Below are 22,804 nucleotides of genomic sequence, written 5' to 3' on the forward strand. Positions count from 1 at the left end.
CCCGCACTATAAGACGGATGTGCACTGTTGCACTGTCACCATTTACAATCTATCATTAATAAACAATGCAAGACCAGTTGAATCTCTATTGGCAAAGCCACTGAGAACTGAGGAAGAGTTTGTGAAACAATTAAGCACGACAAGGCATGAGATCACAAACAGCTGCAGGTCTGAAAAGCAGCAGAGGACGACCTGAAACAGGCCATTTCTCTAGAGTTGCATTACGATATCTGCTAAAGTCTAGAAATGACTCGAAAGGAAGGGGCGGGGGGATTGGTCAGAGAATCACATCCCCTGCTTTTTCTATCTGAGCGGGCCTGGGCTCTCCTAAAATGGCCGCTATCAGAGCCTCCGGAGCGCTGACTCCGTTCCTAGGAGACGCAGGGCTCCGTGGACTAAGAGGACTGAGGGAGGGCGAGGTTAACGTGTCTGGAGAAACCAGACGCTCTTTCTTGGCATTGGAGGAAGGGTGCGGGGAGGAGCTCCGTGCGGGGCCGTCGCGGGGCCGTGGGCACAGGCTGAGAGACTGCAGGGAGGGAAGGGGCGATGAGGAGAGCGCAGGTACGGCGGGGCTGCGGCTGCGCTGCCGCTTCTGGTGGTTGTGATGCCGTTTGCCGCTGTGGTTTCCAGGGCTGGGGCTACGAGAGATGGGAGCCAACAGGACCAGCGTACTGTCGTCTTCAGAGCTGACATCTGAACTGTCAGAGCGCGAACGACACCCTGGTGCAGGTGGTGTCGACATGGGAAGCTGCACCTGTGAGGAAAATATGCACAGACAATGAAATACAATGAGTATATATATCTGGATGATTTAAATGTTAGAAGTTAAAGGAAGAAAAAAAAGTAAAGTTTTTAAGCCCACATGACCTTCTTTCTTCCACAGAACACAAAAGGAGACTTTTGGAAGACTGTTTTCATGCTCCTTTTAATGCAATTACAATGAAAAGACCCAGATTTATGTTGTTATTCACTAAAAGTATTGACATTTGCCCTAGCTTGATGTGTTCATGAGAGTACACGAGAGAAGAAACAATGTTTGTTCCGTGAACAAGTGAATTTTTTCAGTTTAATCACTTGATCGATCAGTTTACAAAACTGATGTGAATGGTTCACTCACGGTTCATTGCACTGATCTGGTTTAGTTCAAGTTCAACAAACCCACTCAACTGGTTTTGTTTTACTGGATGATTCAGTCGCAGTGGTTTTGCTTTACTTTTGGCCTGTTTCTCACACAGAGAGTTCACATCAGCCTCAAGCCTCTTCTGGTCTCGGTCTAGACTTGGACTCGACTGTGCTGGTCTCGACTACAACACTGGTTCATATGACTTCAGAAGACTTAAAAAAAAAAAAACCTGGTCAATGAACATTTAAAGTGCTTTTGTCCTTGAAAGCTTCACTCTTTATTCATTCAAATGAATGACGAAATCAGCACCATCTTCAAAACTCCCCTGGAGTTCCATTGAAGAAAGAAATTGTCATCAAATCTGGGGTATTCAGAGTTGTGTTTGAGGCACATAGTAGCAAGTAAACTCTTGTCTTGAGTTTCCTGTCAGTGAAATAATGAATGCTTACTACTTCTGGAAAGTCTACACATATTTCAGTTCATTTCTATTCAGTCTATCATTGTGGAATCTTTGATTTTAGATTTAACTGCCCTTAGTAGTTTTTACACGACTGCTTGTGTCAAAATGATTGATGGCCTATTTGATTGACAGGTTGACCTTCCGGTATAGGGGTCAGGGATTAACCTTTGCCCTTGTGCATCATCGATCATGTGTTTTTGACAGCTAGTTTTGACCTATTGACCCTCCCTATTATGTCATTTTGTCAGTTGGTTTTGATCCGGGGTCTGATACGTCATTTTGACATTTAGTTTTGACCTGTTGACCTGGATATGATACGTAATTTTGGTAACACTTTAGAATACGGTTCCTTCGTTAATGAATAACTACACAAGAACCAATGAGTAACACAATATTAACAATCTAGTAACTATTATTAACTAACAAGAAACTCTGATTAACGAATTAGTAAGTAATAGCGCACAGATGAAAGTGCTACTTCACTATTAACTAATCAATAACTACTATTTTTTAATGCTTCCCAGAGAACTACTGAAAAAGTGTATTAATCTAGTAACTACTATTAACTAAAAAGAAACACTTTAGTAAGTAGAAAGTAATTAGTAAGTAATAGCGCACAGATGAAAGTGGTACTTCATACTTCTATGGAAAATACTAATTATTTGGATCCGTATTCTAAAGTGAAGATCATGGGAACTAACTAGTAATGACTCAAGTGTTACTACATGATCTAGTCATGATTTGTGCAACCAAACACAAAAGTCATTTCAAGCATTTGAGATTTTTGGTGAACTTTTAAAAGGGTGAACTAAGTAACTTTTTTACCTTAACCGAACCAGCCCGTTCTCATCCCAAGGCGTCATCTAACTGACGCTTCTGACCATGCGTCAACATGCCGACGCACATGGTACCCCTTAAGCGTCAATATGAGACCCGCCTCCTAGTGGTCTAATCCTAACCCTACCCCAGACCTAAACCTACCCATAACGGAAGCGTCATCTAACTGACGCTAAAGGGTGCCATGTGCGTCGGATTTAGACGCATGGTCAAAAGCGTCAGTTAGATGACGCCTTGGGATGAGAATGTGTTGACCGAACAGCTTTGGAGTCATTGTAATGTTTATATTACTGATTTCGTGTTGAATGGTGGTCGTCTCGCACCCCCCTGGTGCCTGTGAGCCGCAAAACCACCCTTGCAACTTTGGGCCGGCGGGCCGCCGGCCTCAGTGTTAGGAAGTATCGTGTGATATCAGGTCTCGTGAGGTAACGAATCGCTTTACGGCAAAAAACAGATCTGATAAAATTCTGATAAAATGAGCATCAAACAGAAATAACCCGGTGCCGTATACATGTGGTGTTGGAGGCGCACATACAATACAGACTGCCAACAGTTAAACAGGGCGCGCGCAGCTCTTAAAGGGGCCATACCTTATTTCCACTCGTTATAGCGTCCATCCTACTGAACAGGTACCGGTGTACAGGGGGAGGGGATCCGGCCGTGAGTGCGAGCCATCTCTGCGTGAGTGCTATTCACGACAGTACAAGTACTCCACAGCGACTCTAGGGGTCGCTGCTTGACAAAAACAGAATTCCTACTTAGTGCTGCTTTAAATTCTTTAGAAGTATGAAGTAACACTTGAGTCATTGATAGTTAGTTCCCATGATCTTCACTTTAGAATACGGATCCAAATAATTAGTAATTCCCATAGAAGTATGTAGTAACACTTGAGTCACTACCAGTTTGTTACCATGATTCTTACAGTAGTTACTATTGAAAAGCCAATAAAGTGTAGAATCTTCTAATCACTCACAAGATATGCACACACACACACACATATATATGAGCTAGGAGACATACATAAAAACATTTTTTTGGGAGGTAGGTTACATAATAAAATAACTGTATATGGTATTTGGGTGGCTGAAGACTCAATATGTTCCAGTACTCACCACAACTCTAGTGATTCAATGCCAGTCCAGAGGAATGCCGGAAAATTGGCCACAAGACAAGGTCCCGACAACTGCATTTAAAAATCCATTTCCTTAAAATTATTCAGTTGATAAATAGACAGCATAGGCCAATTATTAACAGCTTTCCCAAATCATAAGTCTGCTATGCTATTACAAATTGATAATGTAAACAACCTTGTATCGTTTACATTAGCAGTTAAAATGTTAATGTAGTGCTAGTCATTTGTCCTGCATTGGTTATTGATTAGTTTTGCATGAATTATGAAATTTTTCAGTAGTTCTCTGGGAAGCATTAAAAAAATAGTAGTTATTGATTAGTTAATAGTGAAGTACCACTTTCATCTGTGCGCTATTAGTTCGTTAATCAGAGTTTCTTGTTAGTTAATAATAGTTACTAGATTGTTAATATTGTGTTACTCATTGGTTCTTGTGTAGTTATTCATTAACGAAGGAACCGTATTCCAAAGTGTTACCAATAAATTTAGTACGAACAAAACTTTGGCTCTGGAAAGGCGTTAGCAGACTAACATTACACGATGCACAGAGGTTCATCTGCTCCGTCACCCTATATCCTGAAGCTCAAATTATTGTCAAGTATAACGTATTTCTCTGAAGGTGGTGGGGATCGGAAGGATGTTATAAGCAGCCTATCAATGGGGCTCGGGCTGAGGCATCACAGATTCTAAATGTCTTCATTGTTGCTCTCTCACTAAAGATAGGCCTATGTGATGATTTTCTCACAGATACTAAGAAATTATTTAACATTTCACACAATGTGTGAGATGACTTGTGAGACCCCCAAATTTCAAAGTTCTTTACATGATAAATACAAAATATAGTCATGTTTTTCCACAGACGATCGATGTAGAATATTTGTTTTTATGAATTCATTGAATTTAATTTAAAACATCTTATAAAAGATATATTTTAAACTTTTAAGATTATACTTTGAATATGTTCATTTAAAAGTATATAAATTAAAATAAAATATATGATATATATTCTCACTTTCACTGTCCCACCAATGCACTCAGGAATGAGAAGGGTGGGAGGGTATCATGTGTCACACGCACACACACACACACACACCCACACACTCACCTCTGACTCGGAGACTGTCAAACGCTTGTGAGAGAGAAACACTTTGGGATCTTTTCAACTTTAAACTCATTGCAATTTTGTACCCCATTCATGTATGGACATCTATGTGTTAGGAACTACTTCTTCAAATCTCTAAAAATGTAAGGTGTTTTTTGTTTTGAGATAATTGGTTCAGTAAGATATTTATTTTAAAGAGCAGAATGGTTTTCAACCTTAGTTAGTGTGAAATATTTAATTTATATACTTTTAAAGAACTGAATGGTTTTCAACTTTATATCGTTTTAAAGAGCAGAATGTTTTTTTTTCAACTTAGTGTGAAATATATGATATATATTCTCACTTTCACTGTCCCACCGATTCCCATCTGCTCTGGAATGCTGAGGGAGGGAAGGAGATCCATGCCGTTGCAACATACACGTGCACATACACATCGCGTGACATCGCGGGATCGCGTGACACACATCCTATAACCCTTCTTGACACACATCCTCACACAAAACTAAGTGTCAAAACTATAACATATAATCACCCCGGTCAACAGGTCAAAACTAAATGTGAAAATGACGTATCATACCCCGGATCAAAATCAACTGACAAAATGACATAATAGGGAGGGTCAATAGGTCAAAACTAGCTGTCAAAAACACGGGATCGATGATGCACAAGGGCAAAGCTTAATCCCTGACCCCTATACCGGAAGGTCAACCTGTCAATCAAATAGGCCATCAATCATTTTGACACAAGCAGTCGTGTAAAAACTACTGCCCTGAATCAGCATGTAAAACAAAACAAATTGTAATCAGTCACTTTATATGTCAGTCTAAGTGAGCATTTTTTTTTTACCAGAATAAGCTTTGAAAGACATATCTTACGTTGTGAATATGTTTTACCACAGTGGTTTTGGTTTCGTTCCTACTAATACCAATTTTACTGATAGAACCTCTTTGAAACTGTGGAACATTGTGTTTCACACTGACACTGTGGTACATTTAGTCTTATTTCCATTGTGTGTGCTTTCAATATGTGTCTAACATGTAGTTGGAAATTCAAATGACACAACTGAGTCTGTGTTTGTTATTTGTGGATATCAAGCCTCAAATACAAATCAAGGCCGCAATCAATGTTGACAATGGCGATGTCAGACCGCAATGACCAAATCATCATGCCCTTGGAATAACACACTCATTCAAACCAAACTAATATTTGCATTTGTGTGGAATCAGAATGTAGCTGTGTGAGAGAAGTGTGGACCTGAAATGGTTCTGTCACTCCCACGATGCTGTTCGTGTTGTTACTGTAATATCCCAGAATATATTCCCCCGGGTCTCTAGGCAAATCTTCCTCAGAAAATGTCACCTGAATGTCATGAAAAAACAACAAGTTACAGATAATGCTAGTCAGCACTGGCTACACTATCAATCTACTTTGTTAGTATTAATACTGGTCAGTGATCTTAAAGCTTTCAATCCAAGATTATCCAGGAATGATTTGATTTTGGGATTAAAGCATTGTCCTGTGAACACCGAAAGACGTAAAGGTCAGGGTCAGGTTGCTAATATCTTTCAGATCTCCAGAAAACATCTTACACACACACACAAGTCACGACTAACAATTTTCATGTCCTACCTGCGTCGACTGCTCAGATTTGGCCCAAACATAAGCAGCGTAATCCTTGTGGTGCTTAAATCCCACCTAAAAAAGGCAATTGAAAAGTAAGTATATAAGTATATAAACAATTTATTTTATTTAATATAGAGGTGCAGATTTGACGGATTTATAAATCCGTAATAGTGGACAAATAAAAAAATATTGTAAAAAATGTATGAATAATACCAATGAAATCAAAAGGGTCACATATCTGCAGTGTATCACAGCACAGCACGTGAATAAACACTGGATTTAATATTTCTGTAAAGACAACACGTACATCATGATCAGGTTGCAAGATGAGCAACTTATCAACATCAACCAAAAATCACATGTTCTAGCAATGGTTTAAAGTAAATTGACAGTTAAGTGAAGTAAAAGTGCATTTGTACTCATACACTGGCAGATGAAAACATGAAAATAATTGTAATTATTAGTGTCAGACAAACAACAACTTATGTCATAGTTTTCATGTAATATCCACATTTCTTTCTATTACAAAATCTTCTCGAAAATTCTTGTGTCTGTTGCTTGATGTGGTGCTTTTGTATAAGAGTTGGGTAAAATGAGATTGAATACACCAATTAGGCTAGAAAACTTTTATCAAAATAATTTGTCAATTATTGTGTAAATGATTTTTGCTGTTAAATGTGTAATTTTTTTCTATAATAAAAGTATGCAAAAAAAAAATAGCCTGGATGCCAGCCCGAACCCCGCCCACAACATTTTTTGGTCGGGAAGTTCGGTCTGGACTCGATCCATTGAGGAGTAATTATGATCGGTTCAGAAATCGTCGGGCCAATCAAATTGCCAGGGCGGGCTTTATACGATGATGGACAGATGATCTGCAGTTACGTAATCATCACGTTATCAAAGAGCGCTTGGGTTGAACTGGTTTCCCTCAGAGATGACTGCAGCTGGAGAATTGAGATGTATAGATTCTGCTATCGCGTCTGTTGTAAAAGAAATCGACAGCACATTCATTTTAACTTCTTCCAGCGTGCGTGTAGTTGAGTTCTGTTGACAACTTTGCGTAGCTCATTAAAAAAACACTTACTGCGTTGCTCTGATTGGTTGTAGGTCTATCCAATTGAGTCCAGAGGTTTTTTTTTCCTATGGAGCAGTATCAGACTCACATTCTGATGAATATGAGTATGACGAAGTCAGGCTACAAAAATAACTAAGCGTAGGTTAATTTCCTTGAAAAGTTGAAAGACTGGAAAGCTCTGTTTGTTTGATTTTCCTGACCAGCCCAACACAGCAACACTGGCTCAACCAATGGCGTGAGTTTGAGGGAAGGTCTAACAATTTATTGACCAATAGTAGGCAGGAGGAATGCTTGGGAAAAAGATATCTGAGAAACAGTCATTATTTTAGCAATTTTTTTTGGTGATAGTGGAGCATAAATGAGGTTTAAATTAGGTTATCAGAGTTAATGACACACATTAGAACACCATTGTGATTAATTATTATAATAACATAATGTGGGTAACTGTTCCAAGTAAAAAAAAAAAAGTGGATTAAACATTGTTTTATGTGAAAATGCTATTCATGTATTACCTTGTACAGTCCCACCCAGTCCCATGAACTCCTCTGAAAGCCATGTGCCATTGTGAGTTTTGCTGTAGCATCAGAGAACTTGGTCCATTCTTTCTCCACTTCCAGCGTCACTAATGGTTGGTTCACCTTAAAGGGAAACTGATGGGACAGAAGTGTACTTGTGTAACAAATCTTAGAAAAAATGTAGGTATTACTACTATAATACAACCTTTCTCCCTTTACAGAGGCCTTCAGTAAAAAAAAAAAAAAACAGTGAGGAAATCTATTTAAATTTATTAGCAGTGTGTCTGTGGCCATAAGCAACTGTTCTTAACTCATAAATGTCAGGATAATAAATATCTCGCATGACACTGTACGCCTAAAATACAGGCAGCGCTGCTCACAGACTATCCAGTATCTTTCCCGCCAATTTTAGACTTACATGCAAAGTAAAGAGGGAGGACACTGGCTTGTGATCGCTAATAGTGAAGCCCATGTGACTGCGATAGAAGTGCTGAGAAACTCTGGTGGCGCCGCCCAGCCATGAGGTCAGACCCCTCTGCAGGGCAGAATAATGGGACGGCACGGGGGAGCCCGTCCTGCGCAGACGCCACAGGATGCGATCTGTCCATGCAGGTTTCCTCTTTTTTGCACTAGGAAAGAAAGCCAGGTTTGAACGGGAGGCCAGGGAAACAGAAAGACTCATGAAGAAAAGCATAATTCAATCCTACACCTTGTGTCATAAGTGTGTGTTCCCACATCAAACTTGTAAGTTGGCGGGAATTTCAGTGGGCCTTCTATAAATCCCTCCAGAACGGACTCGCTTTTTTTCGCCATGTTGAGCTGTGACAGACAAAACAAAAAGACAAAATGTTCTTTCACTTAATCTTTTTTTAACAACAACCCAATCTAGCAGACAACACAGAGTTGAATCAAGCCGCTTTGTTTATAGATGTAGTACACTGACCTCTAGTGGTAACAGATTGAAAAATCAGTATTGCCAGGATCTGTACAGAGACACCTGGTGTTTTGTGACTGATAAGGACAATTTTCATTGCTGTGGACTTGAGGCCTGGTTCTAAATTCATTTTATGATTCAAAAGGGTGTTCATGAGTACTATGCGGGCATTTGAGACAGGGCCTCTATTGTCTCCACAAAAAAAGTACACTTTAGCTTACTATCCAAAAGGGTCACCGTGATTTTGCCAAGTAAGACATGTTCAACATTCCTGTCCGAATATTGAGTCCTAACCTAACCCTATTCCAAACCTAACCTTATCCATATCCCTAAAATCAGAGGGAAATGATGAGGGTTAATAACACTGATGTAGAAACACCTGACCCTGGTTTTGAGCCCAAACTGATATAAGCTAGCCTGGTTAAAACCAGACTGTTCTCAGTTGTAACTGAGTTATGGTCTGGCAAAGCGTCATAGACAAATCATTTCCAGAGGGTCGTCACCAACGGACGTCGCGGATAGACCTAAAACCAATCAGAGCAATGAAGGAGATGACGTATGCAGAGCGGCGGAGAAACATCCCCGTGTGTTGTTCTTTGCTCGGTTTTTAACTAAAAGGAAACGTTCAAATCGCTTAAACGCGATAGCTGATTCGAACGAGTGATGTTCAACGGCGGCATCCATAGGCAACAAAATAGCGCTGTCGTCATCGTGTAAAGCCCGCCCCAACGTTTCTGATTGGTGCCTCGATTTCGGCGGATTGGAAATGGGCTTGAATGAGCTCTTTGCCAGACTAACTTTCAGAGCAAATCTAAATTTGCCGGAAGTTGTCTGGGTTTTCCCAGGCTAGATATAAGCAGTAAACTCCATCAAATCTGATTGGTTGATTGGAATGTTGTTGACAAAGATGTTGATCCAGGAACATTATGTACTTGGTAAAATCACGTTCACCAAGAAGAAAGTCAGTACTTACTATGAAAATATTATACTTTTGAATAATATACTTAAGTGTAAACTGAATGTAATGTTTTACAACACTTTTTGCAAGTTATTTACAATTAAATGAAAATGTATTATAGTTTACATTTACATTTAATACAATTAGCTGAACTTTAGAGTGCTTTTTTGACCCACTTAAATAGGACTTATCTTTATATGTAATTTCATAATTACTTTAATTGTCTATTGTCTATTAAACTACCCGTGTGCATTCAATACAATTAAACACACTTCTTTTTGATTTTTTTTGCTCTCTTACCTGATCTTTTTCCCACAGTAGAGGCAGTTTGTCATTCTCAATTGCACTTTTCACCACGTGAATATCATAACCTTCGATTCGGAAGTTCAGATCACCAAACCAGAACACCACACTGTGAAAGAATGCAATCATTTCCAGTGAACCCAACAGGTCAAAGTTCATCTGTATAAAGCCACTCAGCTTAATGCTCAAATAAAGATAAAAATGACAGTTTGTATAAACCAACAACATGTGCAAAGGTTATGCAATGGTTTAATAAAAAGGAATCACATAATAAAATAATTTTAAATGATTATTTCATATCCAATTATTTATTTATATGATAATTAGCTTTGTGGCAGTGTTTCAGAGATGATTTTGTGATGATAACTGGCACATTATATGAAAGATTATTTAAAGCAATACTATGTAACTTTTTTGATAAAAAAACGAGAGTGCAAAAAGGCATCCTCCAAACCATGTCTTTACCGAAATACCCTTTTATAATACAGATTTATATTTTAGAGTTGTCGGGACAGATTTCGCAGAGAAACTGTACACATGCATAATTTGCATATACGTACACAGGGAAAAGTAGCCTCAACAAGAAAAATCAAAGATGGATCATTCAAAACAGCAAACCTCATGAATCACTGGTTTTAAAAACAAAGAAATTATTATTATTTCATTTGTCCATATCCATGTGTACACTAGTGCCTCAAACCACATTCAGAGTTGAAGCACAACCAAAACAATGTTCTACAGCAAGACAGGGCCAAAAAAGTTACATAGTATAGCTTTAAAAGTACATAAGTAAGGCTAGGCATCAAGCATCTGCTTTTTTCCCAAGTACCCACTCGTGATCCAGCACGCCCACGGCGGTGCCGCCCTCAAACTGCTGCTGCTGAAGGATGCTTTCAAAGTCCTCCATCCGCTGCTCGAGGTTTCGCATGTGAGCCGGCAGGTGGCAGTTGAGAAAGCAAACAGGATGTCCGAAAACCATCATACGTGTACTCACGCCCCCTTTATTCCCCTGAGACAAACAAATAGAGGTGGAGGATAATGGAAGACATTAATAAAACAGCAGCTCTCCACAGTAAAGTGTTTGTCCTAATTGTGAAAGAAAAAAACAACATTATTACAGAAATTATTCACTCACCCTCATGTTGATCCAAACTATTATGCGGTTAATTTTTATCTTCACGCAGCTCTTTTCTTAATAATAACACTTCATAATGACCTGCTGTCAAACTGTAATGTAGAACAAACACCATCAAATTTTGGTTGGTTTCTCACAAAAAGTATTTTATGGCTTCTGATGTCTCATTCGTGAACATACTGGGATTAATCTTGTTTGTTAACTTAAACTTTAAAAGAATGTTTTTGGTCATTTTGGTAATTAATTTGCTAAAATAAATTAAAATATTGATATTAGATGAAAAACAAACTGGAAAAAAAACACGTAGAAATGAAATAAAATTAGTTTGAGTAAAAGTACTAACATTACTAAAGCTAAAACAGAAATAAAAATTAAAACTATCCAGAAAAAAAAAAAAAAAAATAAACGCACATAACGAAATTACTAAACCTCAACTGAAAATTCAATTTGGCATGATTCAGTCTCACATTTAAAAAAAATGTAACAATTTTATTTTTTTAATACTTTATGTTTTTATTTAGATATTGTTGTCTTTTTATAGCTTGATAAAAAGTTATGCCATGCAGTTTGCAAAATGGAGCAAAATGTATAGATCAGCTTTGTTGTATCTATTGTAACTTGGAAAATGCTGATGATGCTCAAACACACTTTCTGGAGCCTTTAAGTAGATTTGTAGACATGTGCATTTAGTTTAGTTTAGTTTATTTATTTATAAAGCACATTTAAAAACAACACCAAAGTGCTGAAACCAAAGTGCTGTACAACAAATATAAAACAAACTTAAAACATACTAAATTAAGAAAACCAAAAGGACACATGAAAAATGTTACACCCTCAACCAGAATTAAAACATAACGAATAAAAATGGGTCTTCAAAGAGGATTTAAACAGAGGGGGAAGATCATATATGGAGGGGAAGACTGTTCCAGAGTCTAGGACCAACCACAGCAAAAGCCTGGTCGCCTTTAGTTTTAAAATGTGAACGAGGGACTGAGAGAAGAAATTGAATAGATGACCGAAGAGATCTGGAGGTATTATGGTATTATAATAGGTATTATAGGTATTACTTTGACTTTCATCTTTTTCAGTCTTTCATTCGTGAAAGATTCTGTTACTTAATTGTTGAGTAAATGATTCAACGACTCATTCATAACACTGGCTTGTCGCCATCTACTGGGGAACAATTGAACCTGCTGCAAGGAGTTACTGAACGAATAGCTCAGCAAATCTTTTGGTGAACAGATTCAAAAGTCACTAAAATGAATCAAAACCCCACCACTGCGTTTTTATCTGCCTATTTGTCTGTTTTGGAGCTTGACAGAAGCGATCACTCTGAACTGTCGTTGGAACAACATGAGGATGAGTAAATGAGCACATTTTCCTTTGTGAGTGAACTATCTCTTAAACACTGAGCTGAAAAGGCAGGTGTGTTGGTCAGTCAAGGGTGAAATGATGGGCTGTGGAGAGACATGCAGTTTATTATCAGCGCTGGTGCTGCAGTTCCCATGGGTTGGGCTCTCTCTTTCTGGGTAACGCCCTGGGGAGAACTGAGAGCTGCTGTGTGTGTGTTCAGTCTGTATTTGATCAAGCACAGATGAACCTGATGTGTGTGTTTATGCAGTGTAAGACATATCAGAATCAGAGCTGCTGCGTGTCCTACTGTGCCCTACTCAAGGGAGACTGCAGAATGAGCCTGAAGCCATGCTGACAACAACACACAGCAGGGTCACACGTACACACACACACTCACTGCCACATACACAAAAACACACTCGCAGCCTAATTTCCACGGTCTCTCTTTGGCTCTGCTTTTCCTGTAATCATCAAAGACATCGCACGGCTGGGGGTCGCAACATTATGCAGATGTTTGATGTTCGACATTAAAGTATTAATGCATCACAACAATCACTGATCACATTCATGTTTATAAATTATTTCCCAGAGGTCTTTGCTCACTTGACTCACCCAGTAGCCGCCCAGGCCAGTGCGTGTGCTTTGGGTTTGTACTCCCCTGAGGAAGGGAAGGTGACAGAATTTGGAAAACACCAGTAAGAAAACCCCCTGCATCCTCTGAGACGCCACCTAGAGGAATATAAAGACATTTCAAGTTAATGTACTACGGCAAACATCACTATTTCAATTTGAACAAACCTCTAAAGCCCAAAGTATACATCAGTTTTTATGCATGCGCTTGGGTATGCCTACAGTCAAAGACTTTAGATATATCAAGATGGTGCACTCATATTACTATGAATGTAAGCAGTAAGCACCCACACGCTAGAAAGTTTCAAGTGTGTCCAGTGTCTCCTCTATTTCTCTCCAGAAGTTATCACTGATAACTTGCTTGTTTAAACCAGAGTTGCATATATCTTTTAACACCTCACCCAAGTGCTCGTCAATGCGAGTGCCTATTGTTTTAGTTTGTTGTTGTTATTCCATCTCATCCATGCTTCTGCTACAGCCATTAGATACACAGACATGCAGCTGTGAGCATTAAAGATATGCTGCTTCTGCATGATTAAGCATTCATTAATCCTGGTGCAGATCTAGGAAGGTGGAGCTGGGGGAGGTGGAGGGTTTCAGAGGAACTGCAGGACTAGACTACTGCAAACACTGAACTAGACTCTTTAAATGTTGAGCAAGCAATGTCATTGACTGCGGAATCAGCAAAGGCCAATCAGCTTGTGCCATGTGGTAATGATGAGATACCTTGCAAATTGCATGTAAGAGATTCATGACTGAACTAGATATTTGATTTCATACTGACCAACACATATCCAAAACGACTGAGTGTGTCCATGCAGAGGTCACTCCACTGGTCTGTGAAGAGAGCGTCTTTAAGCCGCTTGTTTATCATGGAGTTTACTTCCTGTAGTCTAAAGAGAGAGAAAAGGACAGAAGCAGAGAGAAAGAAAGACAGAGGAGAATAAGACAGGTAGAAGAATACCTTTAAAACAAGGACAAACAGGGCGAGATGACAAAATGGACATGGAAATGAGAAAACCCACAAAGGATGCAGAGGAAAGTTAATTATTAAAGTTAATTATAATAATTCATCAACAACAATGGAGCGTATGTAAGAAAACAGCACTATGCAGCACTTCAGACATTCTCACCCAACAACAAACATGTCAGTGCTCCCATTTTCAACGCCGGGCCCAAACAGGGATGTGATGTCATCAGGTGGTATACTGGAGCCAACATTCCACGTGACAATATGCACTCTAAAGGGAATAAAGCATACTGTACCTTTAATGTACATTTTAAAATAAATTACATTAATTACTTGCTGTAAACTTCCTACATTGGCAGCTATCTTCTAAGGAAGCTTTCCAACTGAAATGGAATGAATATGAATGAATGGAACTCATAAATGATTTGAAATGCTCTTCATAGGCAGCAATCACACACACACACACACACACACACTACAAATAGTGAATAACAAATAACAATATGCTAATTGCAATATATAAAGTAAATAATATTTCAGTAACCATATTATAAAAATAATAGATAAAACTGATAAAAAAAAATATATAACACATAAATATTAGATATACTGTATATACATATACTACATATATATATATATACACTCTCCTAAAGGATTATTAGGAACACCTGTTCAATTTCTCATTAATGCAATTATCTAATCAACCAATCACATGGCAGTTGCTTCAATGCATTTAGGGGTGTGGTCCTGGTCAAGACAATCTCCTGAACTCCAAACTGAATGTCAGAATGGGAAAGAAAGGTGATTTAAGCAATTTTGAGCGTGGCATGGTTGTTGGTGCCAGACGGGCCGGTCTGAGTATTTCACAATCTGCTCAGTTACTGGGATTTTCACGCACAACCATTTCTAGGGTTTACAAAGAATGGCGTGAAAAGGTAAAACATCCAGTATGCGGCAGTCCTGTGGGCGAAAATCCCTTGTTGATGCTAGAGGTCAGAGGAGAATTGGCCGACTGATTCAAGCTGATAGAAGAGCAACTTTGACTGAAATAACCACTCGTTACAACCGAGGTATGCAGCAAAGCATTTGTGAACACGCACAACCTTGAGGCGGATGGGCTACAACAGCAGAAGACCCCACCGGGTACCACTCATCTCCACTACAAATAGGAAAAAGAGGCTACAATTTGCAAGAGCTCACCAAAATTGGACAGTTGAAGTCTGGAAAATGGTGGCTGGTCTGATGAGTCTCGATTTCTATTGAGACATTCAGATGGTAGAGTCAGAATTTGGCGTAAACAGAATGAGAACATGGATCCATCATGCCTTGTGCAGGCTGGTGGTGGTGGTGTAATGGTGTGGGGGATGTTTTCTTGGCACACTTTAGGCCCCTTAGTGCCAATTGGGCATCGTTTAAATGCCACGGCCTACCTGAGCATTGTTTCTGACCATGTCCATCCCTTTATGGCCACCATGTACCCATCCTCTGATGGCTACTTCCAGCAGGATAATGCACCATGTCACAAAGCTCGAATCATTTCAAATTGGTTTCTTGAACATGACAACGAGTTCCCTGTACTAAAATGGCCCCCACAGTCACCAGATCTCAACCCAATAGAGCATCTTTGGGATGTGGTGGAACGGGAGCTTCGTGCCCTGGATGTGCATCCCACAAATCTCCATCAACTGCAAGATGCTATCCTATCAAAATGGGCCAACATTTCTAAAGAATGCTTTCAGCACCTTGTTGAATCAATGCCACGTAGAATTAAGGCAGTTCTAAAGGCGAAAGGGGGTCAAACACAGTATTAGTATGGTGTTCTTAATAATCCTTTAGGTGAGTGTATATATATGTGTGTGTGTGTGTTGATACACTAGGTTTTGGATCGGAGCTATAATTTCTAATCAATGGTCATATTCTCCTTTACATTACATCATGGTATTATGAGTCATCATAATTACTCAAATCAAAAAGCCTGTGATAAATGTCACCTGCTGTATTTAATAGCTTCCAAAACATGCTGAACGCTTTTAACTAATTAGAGCACATGCATGATGAGTAAACAGCAAGGGCTCTGTCTGTATTGTCAAAGATGACAGGCTAAAGGATCCAGGAACACATTTGTGTGTCTAGGAATGCTGCCAGCTCAACGCTCCTGTGTCCATTCTGTCACCAGGCTCTGAGAGAAATATTATGCTGATTTAAGAGATGAGAAAGTCTTAGCTCTGCTAGCATGCTGCCATTCCATTAGCCGATTTCTCAGCATTTAAGTTAATGGTTAATGTCCCTCTCTCTGACCACATGACATGTAGGAAGTTTGAAATCTGAGGCTGTTAATGGGGTGGACTTTCATGGGATTGCCAGTGACCAATGAGCTTCTCCATGAGCTGAAGAAATGATTGTCCCATTCTGATCTAGACTTTTCCCTCAGCAAACAGAGCCTTAAACAGTCAGATTCTCTCCCCTCAGGCCAGAGGATATAAGCAAACACAGACGAAACCCAATCACAGAGACTGCAGTCAAATCATAACACCAGATCTGAGAGATATTAAAGCAACATCACACTCGCAAGAGTGAATCAATTAATGAATCAGCATGTTTGAACAAATTAGTTGAATGAAAGATTCAATGGATCACTCATAAAGATGGCCACTTTTTTATGCCCGAATGACCAGTGTTTTAGAACAAATTGGTTTAATGAAGGATTCAACGACGCATGAAGACGCTCACTCGTTTCATTCCTGAATGAATCAATGTTTTTAAACCAACTGACTGAATAAACGATTCAATGACTCACTCGGAAAGACTGCCACTTTTTTCGTTCCTGAATTAATCAACATTTTTAAATGAGTAAATTTAATAAATAATTGAATGACTTACTCACTCATAAAGACAGGCAATTGTTTAGTTTCTGAATGAATCAACATTTTTATTCACTAACTGTTGTATAAATATGGACAAGTATGTAACGTCTCACCTGAAATCACCCTCTTCGCTGATGGTCTTGCTCAACTTCTTGTCAGTAGTGTCTCCTGCGTTGGGTACATGTGTTTCTGGACTCAGGACTGGTTGAGGAATGTGGTTAGACAGAGGATTGGGGTTTGGGTTGGGGACTGGTCTGGCGATTAGATTATTGTGTGTGTTTGCACGGATGGGCTGTGATGGAGGGCTTGGAAGTGTTGGGGGAATGGATAGGGGGTTGAAACTGAGTTGAGAAGAGGGACTCAGTGGGTTTGGGGGGTTGCAATAAGGCAATGGTGATTCAGTCGGGCTGTGCGACAAGAAGTTGGGCGTTCCTGTAGCTTTAACCTGCAAAGAAGGCTCGGTGGGTTTGGAGACTTTGATTGTTGCCTTGGTCCCCAGAGCCGTAGGCCTGGGTCGACTGATGCTGATACAATTTGTGGATTGTGCGGTAGAGTCTAGTCTGACTCTCTCCTGAATGGCTGGATTTGTCCGCAGTGCCTGGGTCTGTCCCAACACTGGTGGGTTTCCAGTCATGACCATCTGGCAGTGTGAGGATACAGGCAGTTTGCAGGGGTTTCCAAGCAGGGCTGGGACTGGTGGTTTGTGGAGTCCTAAAACTCCAGTGGGTCCTTCTGACATAGGGCAGCTCTGAATGGGCTGCATTGGATCCATTTACCTGGAGAGACGATACAGAGAGCCATTGAGCTTTTATATGAACTTTCACTTATAATGTTAGTATGATTTTTACATAAAAAATTGTCATAAATTAGAATTAAAAGGGCGTTTTCTACCTTGATTTAAGTCCTCTGATTTGAACGCTCTGTTTTAAAGGTACAATATGTAAGAATTTTGTAATAAAATATCCAAAAATCACTCGCACAGTGTGATATATTTCCTGAAGTTGTGTACTTACAATATCCCAAAAGTCTCCAAAAAATTTTTATTTCAGAGAAATTCAAATTTTAAATAAGTGGCCGTCCCGGAAAGAAATGTCGCCTGTCAATGACGCAATATCCGCGCTATCCTCGGTTTCCGTTCATACTGCCATAGCCATGACGTAACCATGGCGACAGACGTGGAAAACTCCGTAGTGCGTAACGTTTAGCGGCACGCAGTTCCTGTTTCTTTCAAACATAGACCATGGCAAGCAGACTTTGGGACAAACAAGGAGAACTAAAATGAGGATCAATATCAGCGTGGCGTTTTTGAGATGCCGAGAGCTCCACGTCCGCGACTAACTTGGACTTGACAGAGCTTCACGAGTCACGACTTGACAGCTTTATTAGACAGGTGAGCAAATGTACATAAAACAAATAAAAAAATCGTACATATTGTGCCTTTAAGGGCGTGTCTGCTGTGACTTAAGAGTAAATGCCCACTTCTGTGATTTGCTGACATCTTTGCAAATGAAATAAGTATTACATGTCGAACTCTCTTGAAAACTTAACTACATTTTTACTATTACAGCTGTCGAGATTAACTAATCATGAAAAGTGTTGATTATAGCATTATATTTAGATATTTAGAACTAAATATATGTATATATATATATATATATATAGATTGCATTAAAGGTTGCAGCGATGAGCATTGTAGCCGATGACAGACATGAATGCAGTGATCTCGTCATTGCAATTTGATTTCTGCACTCTAACGAATACTTTCGTCATCACGAACAGTTCCAACACATAAGAGACCCATGGTGTAGATTCACAGTGTAGACAGCATCATTGATTATAACAGAAGTTTTAGCGAGAGTCCAGAGTCCACTCGTAACTTATAAACTCACAATTTAATCACAAGTTTAATAACAGGTTATTTTTATGCTCCTAAGAGAAACAATGTTAAGTTGACAGTTTAGTCACTGGCTTGATTTAGTGACACACAAACAGCAATAAATGGTATTGAGACAAAGAACGTCTGACTGTACATGATATATACACTATATATCAGAAATCACTGATCACAGATTAGGCATTAAAATTAACCAGGAAACATGTTGTGGCATTACTGTCAGGTCCACATCTTAAAAGTCTGTTTGCAATGCCTGCGCCGAAATTAGGACTGATTTAACAAAAAATCCACAGTGAATTGTACCAGACAAATAAAGAATGCTCTACTGAGTCATTCACATAGTTGAAAATAAATAACCACATTCCTAGCATTAGGATCCTTTGGAAGGTAATGTTATTTTTAGTCCAGTGATCCTGTGTCGCTCTTCTCTCCTCATCGTCTCACTAACACGCCAGTGGGCGGGGGCAAAGACGCGATGATGTATAAGTAGGCGTTGATCTGATTCTGCGGAGGCGTTCTTTCTTCGGTTTTACATCATGTGACAAAATCCGAAACTAGTCATTTTTATGAGCTTGGTTTATATAAAAGCTGTTTTTGAACTAACAAGGAGGTTTTGAGCTCTGAAACTTACAGGATGTTTTTAATAGTACAATGACCTCATCTAATTCATGACCCCTTTAATATCGGTACATTTTTGGAGAATTGCACCACATGACATTTTACCACCTGAAATACCAAATCTGATATTTTAAGTGACTTATTGACCTTGACACACAGGGTCTGCAGGGGTCCTCTCTGTGATATCATTTTTGTATCATTTACGTTGTTTTCCTCCTTGTTTATATGTTGGTCACGGCACATGACTTTGACACAAGTTGTTTTCTTTCTTATAACGATTACACCAAACTACTTAATAAGGTTTGCTTTTTAAGAATTTCATTCTTTTAATGGGACTTTTTTCTTTGTTATCAAGACTGTATCACTTTGGCTGTTTAATTAATAGATTTGGACAAAATGAACCACTGACTCAAACCGCAAATGCTGTTCAAAGAGCTTAACTTCTACTGAACCCGGAACATGCATTTAATAACGGTAAGGGTGACCAAACCAGAAAATAGATGCTGTGAATGCAGAGTAAGATGAGAGTCCTGGGTTTGTGTGTCCTTCACACTCCTCTGCTTTCTCCCATGGTCAAAGACAGAGACCGTTTCTGTCTGCAGTGGATGGATCAGTGTGTGAAGAGATTTGGACAGTAGCCAGGGCTGAACGTCCCCACTACCTGTCCCCTCTCGCTCTCTGTTTTTTTCCTGGGACGTCACTGCTGACATCAATGAACTACAATCAGCTAAGATCAATCCTTTTCCTCAAATGACAACTATATACCCTCCCCGCTGTCCTGATCTACTTTCCTGTTGCTTGGCAACAACTTTCTGTCCCAACACCCCCCCATCTCCAAACATTTCCATTCTTACCTTTTAACATTCCAGTATATTTCCTTTAATAAACAGGATTCTGATCGATAATGTTTGAAGAAAGTGCTGGGGATAATGGCCATCACATAGCATTAGCAATGACGCCTCTGTCTCCATCTGTTGCAGACTAATAGCTCAGAGCTTTTACTCATTGGTGTCTTGGGACAGATCTTTGTTGAAAAAGACAGAATGCTATCTCAAGTACGATTTACATCTTAGAAAATGCTATATATAGTTTAGCAAAGTCTAAAAATGCAGATATACAATAAAACACAGAACAATTCATTTTCAAAATTACAAACTGGGCAAAGCTTTGGAGCTGAAATGTTTATGGCTGATTTATTCTATGCAAATCATAATTCTAATGTTTGGAATGCAACACATTGCTATGCAATACAAATGTGAGGTGAAATGTCACATATGGATAAGGAAAATATATGAATTATATGGGTTTTTTTATATATGTATTTTCATGGTAAGTATTCAAATGCACATTAATGTACTCTACAACAATCAAGTGTTATAGATAGTACTAGTACCGGTTATTAATAAATAAAAAAAATCCCACAGTTCAGTGCAGTAAGGTAATAATATAAAAGCTAACCTGATCACAGTATTTAGTGCACAATAATAGGATGGCATCAAGAAAATAGGTCATCATTAAAAATGTATATTGATGTCAATAATTAGTGACATCAGACTTCAGTGGAGAGATACATTCACAAAAATGTAACCATAGGAAGCAACAACAACATGACACATTTGTCCAAGTAGACACACAAGGTGTCAACTCATTTTATAAAGGAGGCCGGGGCTAGTTGTCACACATGTTTAAATATTTTCATTACAAAATCTGTTGGTTGGTGGTATTTTTGTATGTTAACTTTGACACTTTTGCTGTTGTTTTGTGCTTCCTTATTATTTGTATTTTTTCAGAAAAGCCTATGTGACAACATGCTCTGCTTTTGGAGCCACAAAAGGTCATTAAAAAGCTTATAACAAATGTCACACCTGGACATTTTTCACCTTATGAGCTAAACAAGGTCATGTGCTCTGGTGGGTTTTAAAGATCTATAAATATACTTCTGTTTATATATAATTTTAGTAATTGTATTTGAACCCCAAATTTCAAATACAATTTTAAATAGAGTTTTAAATGGTGTCCCTCATTTTAAGTACTTCCTATTAAGAACTTGTATGCAAAATGCATATATGCAAAATTAGTTGGTCATTTTGTCAACACATTAAAAATGTTTGTTTGATGGTAGTGACAACTTAGTTTGAAACCATCCTGTAGGCCTACTTTCCATTCATTAATTTTGGTGAATGTACAGTATTTTTCATTATAATAGTGTGCTCATTGTTTTTGTATCAGATAATTTTGACTGATATTCAATGATAGGCAAGAAAAAATGGAAAAAAGAAAAAGCAGGAAATTTAACCCAAACTGAATATACTGAACAGACACAAAATAATTATTATGTGCTAATTATAGGCTATTTTAAATTTAATTTGGTTTTGTCACAAGAACCAGTGAGTAGACAACTCATTGGTCGCAAGAATAATAATATTTATAAATATCATAGAGCACGCTGGACATCAAATAAAATATCGAGTATAATATTAATAATCGTAATTTCCGCCAGCCACGCGCCTAACCGATATTATGAACAAGGTCATATGTCCTCTCGTGACAATTAAGAGTCAGCAGCACGCGCTGCGTATGAGATAATTTACCGTTTGACACGCTGATGGGATGGACATTTTATGTTATGGAAATGACGAGAAATGAACGCGAATCTATTTGACAGACGAGCTGGTTAGATATTTTCAAAGTTGTTTGTCTGACGACACTTGTTTTTACGCTGCAGTGTCTCGAGGTGAAGGATGTCACGCGCATCTCTCGCGCTGAGCGTCACGGTAAGACACTATCTCCAATCATTTTTAATCACAATTAAGTTGTCTGTTTTTAATCTCGAAAGAATTCTTACCTGTCCTGTTTCTCTCCACCGGCGCAAATGTGTGTGTCCTGTAGAGACGCTCACATCACCCACACACACACACTTCCACTGACTGTGTGATAATGAATGATGTGGAGCGGATACGTCAGTACCAAGAGGACACGAGGAGGAAAGGTAGCGAAAACTGAGAGTGAAACATCTCCAGCAGAGTCAGACACTTGACTAGTAGTGACAAATATTGGACCTAAAATGACGTAAGGCGACGTAAAATCAGCCGCATCGCCGTGCGCGGAATAGAAATGTCCAGCTGGCACGCGCGGGCTCTCACACGTGGGGTCAGGACTGGATCTATCATCCACACAACTCATCAGAACTTCCCTCACACTCCAATTAATAATGATTGTGATGTCTAAGGTCGGGTAATTTTACTACATAGCCTACTATTATAGGGCCCTATAATACA

General features: G+C 39.0%; 1 protein-coding gene across 1 annotated transcript; it reads right to left on the reverse strand.

The window, feature by feature from the left end:
- Positions 1-65: 65 nt before the first annotated feature.
- On the reverse strand, positions 66-22,467 carry LOC130087114 (inositol polyphosphate 5-phosphatase K). The gene is made up of 13 exons (XM_056253334.1): positions 22,372-22,467; positions 17,128-17,790; positions 14,311-14,418; positions 13,962-14,070; positions 13,160-13,276; positions 10,893-11,068; positions 10,057-10,168; positions 8,574-8,683; positions 8,283-8,493; positions 7,862-7,999; positions 6,281-6,346; positions 5,906-6,010; positions 66-754 (listed from the first exon to the last, which is right to left on the reverse strand). Exons 2-13 carry the CDS (start codon positions 17,784-17,786, stop codon positions 278-280), a joined length of 2,388 nt encoding a protein of 795 aa, XP_056109309.1. The 5' UTR covers positions 17,787-17,790; positions 22,372-22,467; the 3' UTR covers positions 66-277.
- Between the last annotated feature and the right edge of the window lie 337 nt (positions 22,468-22,804).

The sequence above is a fragment of the Rhinichthys klamathensis genome, unplaced genomic scaffold (genome assembly GCF_029890125.1).
Source record: "Rhinichthys klamathensis goyatoka isolate OS25496 unplaced genomic scaffold, OSU_Roscu_1.1 h1tg000104l_1, whole genome shotgun sequence".
NCBI classification, from domain to species: Eukaryota; Metazoa; Chordata; class Actinopteri; order Cypriniformes; family Leuciscidae; genus Rhinichthys; species Rhinichthys klamathensis.